Source organism: Eutrema salsugineum, unplaced genomic scaffold (assembly GCF_000478725.1).
Source record: "Eutrema salsugineum unplaced genomic scaffold, Eutsalg1_0 scaffold_17, whole genome shotgun sequence".
NCBI lineage: Eukaryota > Viridiplantae > Streptophyta > Magnoliopsida > Brassicales > Brassicaceae > Eutrema > Eutrema salsugineum.
The window spans coordinates 5,238,743-5,249,456 of NW_006256852.1; the positions used below are offsets into that span (position 1 = coordinate 5,238,743).

Below are 10,714 nucleotides of genomic sequence, written 5' to 3' on the forward strand. Positions count from 1 at the left end.
GGACTTTTAAGGGTCTTCAGGGCTATCAATCCCCTTGTCAATGTAGCACAAAAGAGGTTTATCAATCCAAATGTGGTGTTAGACACTAAGCTATATGTTCAAGTTCTTAATTCAAGCAAACAAGAATAGGTTTTGATTAATCTAGAGACAACTATAAACATAAACAGGTTTAAAGACAAATGACAATGACAAATGATGTGAATATGATATGATGGAGGCATGAGATTCTAGACATGATAGTTGGTTAGGGTGCCTTGGTGTTAAACTAGAAATGCTAATGACAATGATGAGACATGATTCAAATGATTAAGAACTCTAATCTAGGTTAATCCTCTCATGAAGGTATTAACCCCTATACTAATCCATTTTCAAACCAAATTCCCATTTGTGAAACATGAATCAATATGCATTAACAAACAGCTCTTAATGATCATTCAAGCATTTAACAAATCATTCCCATGATGAAAAATTACTTAAACCTCTAACACAACTCTTTCAGGAATTTCATCAAACACTTTTGGTGCATGAAATTCCCAGAATCTAGATCTCAAGTGATTATCAAGGATCTAGCATAGAGAACAGCTGTTTAGAGAGATGAATCAATGAATCTAGCCCTAAGCACTCCTAATCTAACACTTTAGCACCCTAACCTACACATCTAGAACCTCATTAAGGTGACTACTCACTAATCATACTAATCTCTCTTAAACCTTTGCAAGTTGAGTAGATTAGCATGATTAATGATGAGAAATGGAGATGGAGATGATAGATTCAAAAGAAAACAGCTTTAAACACCCAGATCCCTTTAAACTCTCTTGATTAAACACTCAAATAAAAATATTTCTCTTCTTAATGGAGTCTTTTCACCAAAGAGGCAAGAGACAAAGGGAATAAAACTTAGTTCTCCCCCAAAAAACCCTAAAAAGTATTTATACCTTCTTAAAAACGAACCGGGTCAGCCCGGAACAAACCGGGTCCTGACCCGGCTTTAATGGATAAAGTGGGAAAAGCTGCGGGTCGGTTCAGTATGTCCCAGGCCGCACACCTAAGTCGCAGTAGATGAAGACTTGTCTTGTGAGGCTTGAATCGCCTTGTCGGAGCCGCACGCCTATCTAGGAGTAAATTGCGAGTGTTTCTGCGGCATGGTCTCCTTCCTCTCCAACTCGCAGGGCTGAGCCGGTTTCTGGGGGATGTAGAAACTGTGCGGGTTGGTCTCTATTGCACTTAGGTCGCAGGCTCAAGTCGGAGTGAATTCCGAGTGATCGTGCGGCATAGATCCAGGCACGGATGACTCGCATGCCTAAGTCGCACGATTGTGGACTTAGCATTTCTCTTGCTCGGGAGCTCCAGACCTCTTCCAGTGATAGTTTACCCGCACATTTCAACTCGCAGCATCAGCATTCAGGCGTTCATCTTCAGGCCTGCGGGTTAACCAAGTCGCAAGACCATCTCGCAGCATCCAGAGCAGCTTAGATCACTTCGCATTCCGGAGAGTGTAACTCCTGTGATACTTGTCCGAATTGAATGATTTCGGTTGCAGAAGACAGAGGACTCATTTATCTCCAACTTTTGTGAAGGAAGTTTTAGTGCTTGGGAGGTGGAAGGCTTCCTGGAGGGCACATCTTTGCAGTGCATGTATACGACCAGAGAGAGGCGTCTAGACATGCGTCCATTCCGGAGGCCGTATCTTCCTGCTCATAGATCCGAATTGAATGCTCTTGGACGTTCTGGAAAGAAGACTCAAATGTCTCTGATTCTCATGAAGGACCCGGAAGCTGAATCGGCCTGGAAGTGCACCGTCCTTCGCATCCTTCAGAACTGATCTGCTCGGTCCGGAATACCTGCGAGACAGGGGTTTCTTCCGACGAGCTTATCTCTCTGCTCACGCGTCCGAATTCTACGATTCCAATTGCTATGAGACCGTGCTTCAATGCTCTCCAACTTCTATGAAGGACCCGCCATCTGAATCGGACCGGAAGGCTCCCCGGACAGGTGATTTCTGAGACTCGTTCGCACCCGGAGATTTTGGCCGATATACTTAATTCGCGGTACGTGAAAATGGCTGGTAAAGCTTCCCGCGGTACATGAAAATGGCCGGTAAAACCTTCCTGGCCAGCGAGAATGGCCGATAACCTCCATAGACTCAAGTTTTCCACTTTTTCAAGCTCTGCTCACCATTCCACCTCCTGGATTCATCTTTTCAGCTCCATAATCACCTGATAGACACTCAAAACATGCAAAGACTCATTGGGACCTAATGCATCTCCTAAGTTCTAAAACAAACCCTAAGGACCTACAATACATGAAATAAAACATGATTTGGAATGATTTATGCAACCTAAATGATGCAAATTATGAACATATCAACTCCCCCACACTTGTCCTTTGCTTGTCCTCAAGTTGACTCGGATCCTCCTGCGTGCGGTATCCGGAAGACGAGGCGGCGGGACAGTCTCTAATAGAGCCCATCCCTAAGGTGCGGCCCTTCTTCTTCGGAGCAACCTACAAATAAAAATAAAAACGTTAGATCATATATATACAGATAATTAAGTACTATATATAATAAATTTAAAAAAATATTGAAATCGATCATACCTCCTCGAAGATCTGGTCTTGCTCGAGGACGGTCAAAGGTACTTGGATAGTACCGTTAGGTGTTGCCTGGGTTTCCCGCTCGGCGATCCTCTGAATAGCGGCATTGTAGATGTCCTCTGACCGAGCATCTACAAAAGTCCCGTCCTTCTTCCGGTGAGTGGTCTCGAAAAGCTTCGTCATTGGAGGAAGCTCTCCTCCGTTCTCCTCGGCCTACCAAAAAAAGTTTCAAATAAACATTAATAAAAATATATTATATAAATATAAATAATTGAAAAATAGAAATAATTAAATAATTAATATTACTTACCATCATTAGACGTCTACCCGCAAATGATATTTGGCCAGAAGTGTGCGGGGTCACTAACTTCTGACCGTCAGGACCGACCCGGTTTCGAACGGCCGAACACTTACCAGCTACGTCTTGGGCATGCGGGTTCATCCAATATGCCTTCAACCCGTTCCAGCAGGAAGTGGACATCGGGCTCGGCTTTGCGTCGTCGCCGTCGGTCTCCCACTTCCGCTTCCAATCGGAAACGGTGTTGACTAGGCGTTTCTGCGCCTTCAGACGGAACGCTTCCCGGACCGTCTCGTTGATCCCGATGTCCCAGTTCCACCGTTGCTGCAAAATAAAACAAAAAATTAAACAATATAAAATTAAGATTAAATTTATAATAATTAATGAATTACAATTAGAAAGAAGGTAAAAAAACATTACCGCAAAGCATTTGTACCAGGTGTCGAACGTCTCTTGCGACACCCTGCTCCAGTTGTAGTGAGGCTCGACGAAATGGCTCTTAATTGTGTCGGAAACGCTCCGACCGACACAATTATCCAAGTCAAACCTATGAAACAAAAAAAAACATATTACATTAATAATTAAGTATATTAATGAATTATTTAAAAAAAATATAATATAAATAAATTTTTACTTACCAATAAGAGCCTGGTTCCGCTTTTCCGGGGACCAGACGTCGTAAAGCCCCCCATCCTGGTAGGGCTAGTAAGTCCTCAATCGTAAATTGGGCATACGGTTGAGGAGGGCGGGGTTCAGGAGCCGGTGGTGGAGGTGGTGGTGGAGGCGGTGGTGGAGACTGCTCAGCCGCAGTATTCGGAACCTGGGAGGCTCCGGAGGATGACGGGATCTCGATATTTCCCGAGGCAGACGTCCGGAAATGAGAGTGTCCGTCTGCCATGAAGTTGATGTAGTGCGTCCTCCGACGAGTCATCGTCTGCAAAACGGAAAAAAAAAATAATAATTAAATTAATTTTCCGAACCTATTATCTAATTCTGATCCTAAATCTAAGAAATTCCGATCATAAAATAATTCCTGACCTAAACCTATTCTAATTCTAAATTAATAATAATTAAATATTTTTTTTAAAAAAACATACCTTTAATAAGAGAGAAGGCAAAAATTGGAGGGAAGGCAGGAGAGAGAGATAGAAGGGGAATGAGCGACGAAGTGAGGAGGGGTGCGTCCATATATATAGAATTTATATTCATCGTAAAGTCGTCGTAACATTACGACGACTTTACAACGAATTCGTCGTAAATTCGACGCAGAATGCCCACCAAGCCACAAATCGAATAAGACAAACACACGTGGCTTTATTTTGGCTTTGCGATGACATTACGACGATCAGGGTAATTCGTCGTAAAATCATTGTAATATTACAACGATTTTACGACGAAATCGTATAAAACATAAATATTATAACGGCTGCGTATCTACATATCGTCGTAAAATCAACATAAAATTACGACGATTTTACGATATTTTTTTCAAAAACTGATGAATTGAAAAATTTATACATCCATAAGCACCTACATGCATTACTAAACATTATATATGTGTTCTGTAAAACTTCTTGTATGTTTATACAACTTAATGATGAATTTGGTAAGATCTAAGATGAATCCTTACATCTTTCCATAAATGTATATAAGTACTTAAGATTACTTGATAAAAATATATATGTGAAAATTTGAATTTTTTTTTTTGGTTTAGAAAAGTGTATTATCTTATGAGATGGTAAGCCATATAATTCTCTTGATTGAAATCCATCAAAAAGACAAGAAAATGATGATTACAAGATTTAGGGGTTAGATTTCGTCGTAACTTCGATGGTATATTACGACGAATCACTCACCTTCATCGTAAAGTCATCGTAATACAAACCACATATTTACAAGTTCTTTAATCTTATACTACAAAACCTTATATAATACATGACCTTACTCAGGAAAATGCACCAAAAAAACATTCTATAAGTTGGGAAAGCGAAACCCTATAGGATTTAGGGTTTACATTTTACGACGAATTTACGACGATTATTTGGAAATCGTCGTAAATTCGTTGCAAAGGTCAACATATGTCCAAGTCAACGCTTGTAAATTTTCTTTTGAATAATTGTCTTTCCTTTTTAAAACATTTAAGGTTTAACAAATTTATCAAATTTAACAAATGTTACATTTAATATTACAAATTACGTTTAAGGCATGCAAACGATAAACTAATTATTTATGTCATGTGTTTCATCTTCAACATTTTCTTCGCTGTCCTCATCAATCGCATCATCTTCATCACCGCTTGTTTGAAATTCGTCAGCAGCTTCTTCAGTTTCGTCCCCATGGAGATCTTCAACTTGTCGATTACGTGGATCAATTAAAAGAACATGTTCTTCAACCTCAGGTTCCGTAATGTCTACACAATCATCTTGTTGCATAGGTGGGAGATCTACACCATCAATTATACCCCTTAGAGCAACTTTAACAATCGCCAGCCATGAAATTCCCGTACTTCGAACTCAAGGATATGGAACAAATATGACTTGTTCTGCTTGAGATGCAAGTATAAAAGGCTCGAACTTATTGTATCGTCGAGAGGCGTTTACATCTACCACTCCGAATTTGTTATACGCACTCCACGACCCACCGTTGGATCAAACCAATCACATTTGAATAGAACAGTTTTCATTCTTACTAATCCGGGGTATTCCACTTCAATTATATCTTTTATGATCCCATAAAAGTCCACTTCACCTCGTACACAAACTCCATAGTTCGTAGTTGCCCGTTGAGTGCCATGACTGTAAGTATGAAAAACATAGCCACGGGTGAAATACATAGCTGCAGTAGTTATCTTAGATATAGGACCATGGAGCAACTCATGAAACCATACTGCATATGTCTTGTCATCATGATCGACCTGAGCTTTTAACCACAATGCATAATGTTGGTCTTTCCGCTTATTAATTTCATCTTCTGAAACACCGTCAATGCATTCTCGGACTTGACTGACAAAAGTGCTGAAATTGAAAAACATTGTTAAGAAATATATTCAATCAAAATATAATCATGCATATATATAATATCCTGTACCTCTCGTAAGGTGCCAATTCCTCGCAGTTCAGAAGTATATATGTATGTGCGATGTGGTAGTCCTGTTCGTTTGACCAACAAGTTTCTTTTAGTTTCCCACTTAGATGTCCAATTGGTGAGAATATATCAGGCACACCTTCTACTGCGTAAGTTTGTCCTACACCCCCATCGTCATAACGTCTTGGAGCCCGTTTGCGTGTACGAACCTTCAGAGCAAAATAATAAGACGTGAAATGAGAAGTTTCTTCTGTCAAACTTCCCGCCACGATAGACCCTTCAACTTTTGCTAAGTTTTTAGTCTTACCCTTTAAATGCTTCATAAAGCGTTCAAACGGATACATCCACCTAAACAGAACAGGTCCTCCTAACTCTGCTTCGTGAGGGAGGTGTATAGGTAAATGTTCCATAACATCGAAGAAAGCAGGTGGGAATATTTTCTCTAAATTGCACAAAAATATTGGAATATTTGTCGAAAGTTGGGCAACTACATCTGCTGATAATGTCCTTGTACTTAGATCACGAAAGAAAGCTCCAATGCCTCCTAGTGCCTCATGGACATGTCCCGGTAGGAGTTCAGCAAACGCAAAAGGAAGTAACCGTTGCATAAACACATGACAATCATGACTTTTCATCCCTAAAAACTTTTGTCCTTTATCCACATATTTAGCTAGATTAGATACATACCCATCAGGAAATTTCACGGCTGATGATACCCAATTAAACAATGCTGCTTTTTGTTCAGCACCCAACCAAAATACAGGAACTGGTGCTTTCCCATTACTCACCATATGCAACTCAATTCTGTTACATATATCAGGCAAGTCCATCCGTGATTTAACGCTGTCTTTGGTTCTTCCTTGGACGTTCAAAACAGTATGTATGATGTTATCGAAAACATTCTTCTCAATGTGCATAACATCAAGATTATGTCTCAGCAAATGATCTTTCCAGTATGGCAGATCCCAAAATATATTTTTTTTTGTGCCAATTATGATGAACCCCATATCCTTCAGGCATATTCGCTGGAGTGTGCCAATTTCCTCCTCGGGGGACCGTTTCAAGTCCACCCCAATGATCTATTTGCGCTTCAAGATCTACCCCAGTTAGGTACACTGGTGGAGGAAGACGAACCAATTTTTTCTTTATAAACAAACGCCTGTTTCTTCTATATTGATGGTTTGGTGGTAAAAAACAACGGTGGCAATCAAACCAACAGGTTTTCCGACCATGTTTAAGCTGAAATACATCAGTCCTATCAAGACAATAAGGACATGATAACCTCCCATGCGTTGTCCAACCTGATAGCATTCCGTATGCCGGGAAATCGCTTATTGTCCACATAAGCACTGCTCGCATCGTAAAATTTTTATCACTCGAACAGTCATATGTTCGTACTCCGACATGCCACAACTGGTTTAACTCATGTATGAATGGCTGCAAAAACACATCAAGGGCCTGCTTCGGGTGATTTGGACCAGGGACTAAGATACTTAGAAACAAAAACTCCCTTTGCATGCACTTATCTGGAGGAATGTTATATGACGTAAGAATCACAGGCCATAATGAATATTGCCTACCAGACATACCAAATGGACTAAACCTGTCAGTACAAAGACCAAGATAAACATTTCGCTTAGATATAGCAAAGTCTGGATGTACGGTGTTAAAATGTTTCCAAGATTTCCCGTCAGACGGGTGAGTCATTTTGCCATCTGTTTGTGAATGTTCTGCATGCCATCTCATCGACGCAGCTGTCTGTTCAGATTGATATAGTCTTTTTAACCTATCAGTGATAGGAAGATACCACATTCGTTGGTAAGGAATCTTCTTACGCCCAGCAATTTACGGTCTATATCTTGGCTTTTGGCAGAAACGACATTCTTCAAGCTTCTCATCATCTCTCCAAAAAAGCATACAATTATCAACACAAACATCAATCATCTCAGAAGGCAATCCAAGACTAAAAACCAGGTTCTGAATTTCATAATACGTTTTAGCAGCCAAATTATCATCTGGCAAATACTCTTTAATAAGATCTGCCCAATCGTTCATGCAAACTTCAGATAGATTGTGATCAGTTTTTATTGTCATCATCCGAGCTGCTAATGATAATTTAGATAAACCTTCCCTACATCCCTCGTAAAGAGGCTGTTTTGCTGCGTTTAACATATCATAAAAGCGTTTCGCATCTGCATTGGGCTCCTCAACAGTATCAGCATGTGTTTCATGAAATGCATCAGTAACCATTTCATGCATCATATCCTGATCTTCACCCTGAACTTGACTACTTTGATAATCATTTGACGCTTCAAAATCCCCATGTTCTTGATGATTACTACTACTCCGTGCAGCCATCTAACCACTACTTTGACCATATCCCTCTCCATGCTGATACCAAATAAAGTATCGGGGCATGAACCCTCTATTCAATAAATGCTGCCAGATAGTGTCAATAAGAATATGTTTCCTATTTTTGCATTTCACACAAGGACAATACATTTTGCCGCTTTCAATTACAGTTTGCATAAGGCCGACCTGGTACATGAATATTTCTAATCCGTTTTTGAATTCTTCAGTCAACGACCCATCAACATTTTTGGGCGTATACATCCACTTTCGTAGATCGTATATAGACATTTCAAAAACAAATAAATGACTTTTTGTTTTTGAATTTTGATATAAATTTCAACTATTAAAATTTTACTCAAACATTCAAAGACTCAAAAAATTGTGTATTTATATTTTTTTTTGGGTTGATGGAATAATGAGAGAAGAAAGGGTATATATAGATTTTTTGTTTGGTTACCAACATATTGCCATTGAATATTTACATCAAATTTACGTCGAAATAAAGTTTACATTATATTTACATCGATATTACGTCAACTACAAGATGTAGGCCAATTCGTCGTATTATCGATGTAAAATTTACGACAATGTTACGACGAAATATAATTCGTTCTTTATTTGTCGTAATGTCGTCGTAAGTTTACGACGATTTTACGAGAGTACTATTTTACGTCGAAATTACGACGAAATAATTTGACGTCGTACATTCGACGTAATTGAGTCGTAAATTTATGACGACCATAAATCGACGTAAAAAATTCGTTGGAAATGCCCCTCGTTCTTGTAGTGTAGCTACATGTCTTGCAAAGGACTTAGTGAGCTCGTTATGATCAGTGAGTAGTCGTTTAAGCGGCTTTAGATAGGTAGATTAGGGTGCTTTCAAGATAGATTAGTGAGTTTAGGGGTCTAGTCTTGCATGTTTCATTCTTTAACCGACGAGATCTCTAAGCTGGATCCAAGCACATCACTTGAGGTTCAGATCTGAGACATATCTCGCATCAAAAGTGTTTGTAGAAATGTCTGAACCACTTGGTTAAGGGTTTAAGAGTCTTTCATCGCGAGAGTGATAGTTTGTTCTCTTAAACGACCTATTGAACCAGATCTTAAAGCTGACTGATTCATGCTTCTCAAAAGGGATTTTGGTATGAAAGAGGATCAGTTTAGATGTTCAATACTTTCATGAGAAGATTAACATACTTTGAGTTCATGTTAAATGAAACCGCTTGATAATATTGATTCATTAACTTGCTATTCTAGCTTGGAAGAACCCGAGTCTTTTATCCTGTCTAAAGCTTCTACCTTTATCATATATCATCATCATCCGATCATTTACTTGCTTATTGTTTGTCATTTGCATCTTCATCTAGTTTAAACTTCATCTTTTATCTCATTTTCATGTTTATTTGCTTGTTTAAATAGATTAGATAAAAACTCTTTCTTGATCATCTTGACTTAAGATAACAAGTAACATAGACTAGTGCCTCACACACAAGTTTGGATTGATAACCCCTTGTACTACAAGACAGGGGATTGGTAACCTCTACAAAGAGCTGAAAAAACTCTTAGTTATCAATTGGCGCCGTTGCCAACTTGTGGGAGCATTAGTCTCTTATTTTTTCTTGAGATCAAGACTTTACTTTCTTTTGTTTTACTAACTCTTTTGCAAGTTCTGGCTTTGCTTTCAGGTGCATGAAAACCAGGTCTCACAGCACAGAACCGCCTCTCCCTTACGACAACAGTATAAACCGAATCGAAAGGCGAGCACGCGAGAGAGAACGGCACTTTGAACGGCTTGGTATGGCAGAACAGCAAAGGATTGAGCAGCAGGCTCAAGATGCCGAGCACCAGGCTCAGGCTAATCAAGCGCAGGCCGAGAGGAATGAACAACAAGCCTACGTTAACCAACAACAGGCTCAAAGAAATGAAAGGCTTGCTCAGCAAAACCAACATCAGGCAAATAGAAATGAGCAGCAAGCCCATCATGTTCCTCCGCCTCCACCACCAGCTCAGAGACAACCTCCTCTGATCTTTGTTGGAGAAAATGACCGAGCTAATGCACACCAATATAGAGCCGGGATCCAGGCACCACCTGTGCAAAACAACAACTTTGAAGTTAAAGCTTCCCTGCTCAATATGGTACAGAACACAAAGTTTCACGGTCTACCTGGAGAAGACGCTCTAGAGCACCTTGATCAATTTGATCGAGTTTGCGACCTGACAAAGATTAATGGCGTGTCAGAAGATAGCTTCAAGCTGCGCCTGTTTCCATTCAGCCTCGGTGATAAAGCTCACCAGTGGGAAAAGAACCTCCCGAGGGGTTCTATACAAATGTGGGAGCAGTGTAAACTGGCGTTCTTATCCAAGTTCTTCTCCACATCACGCACGGCA

At 39.9% G+C, this 10,714-nt stretch overlaps 1 protein-coding gene across 1 annotated transcript; it reads right to left on the reverse strand.

Annotated features, from left to right (window-relative positions):
- Nucleotides 1-2,589: 2,589 nt before the first annotated feature.
- On the reverse strand, nucleotides 2,590-3,821 carry LOC112087555 (formin-like protein 2). The gene is made up of 4 exons (XM_024157465.1): nucleotides 3,529-3,821; nucleotides 3,311-3,437; nucleotides 2,903-3,214; nucleotides 2,590-2,685 (listed from the first exon to the last, which is right to left on the reverse strand). The coding sequence occupies exons 1-4, from the start codon at nucleotides 3,819-3,821 to the stop codon at nucleotides 2,590-2,592; spliced, it is 828 nt and encodes a 275-aa protein (XP_024013233.1).
- Nucleotides 3,822-10,714: the final 6,893 nt, after the last annotated feature.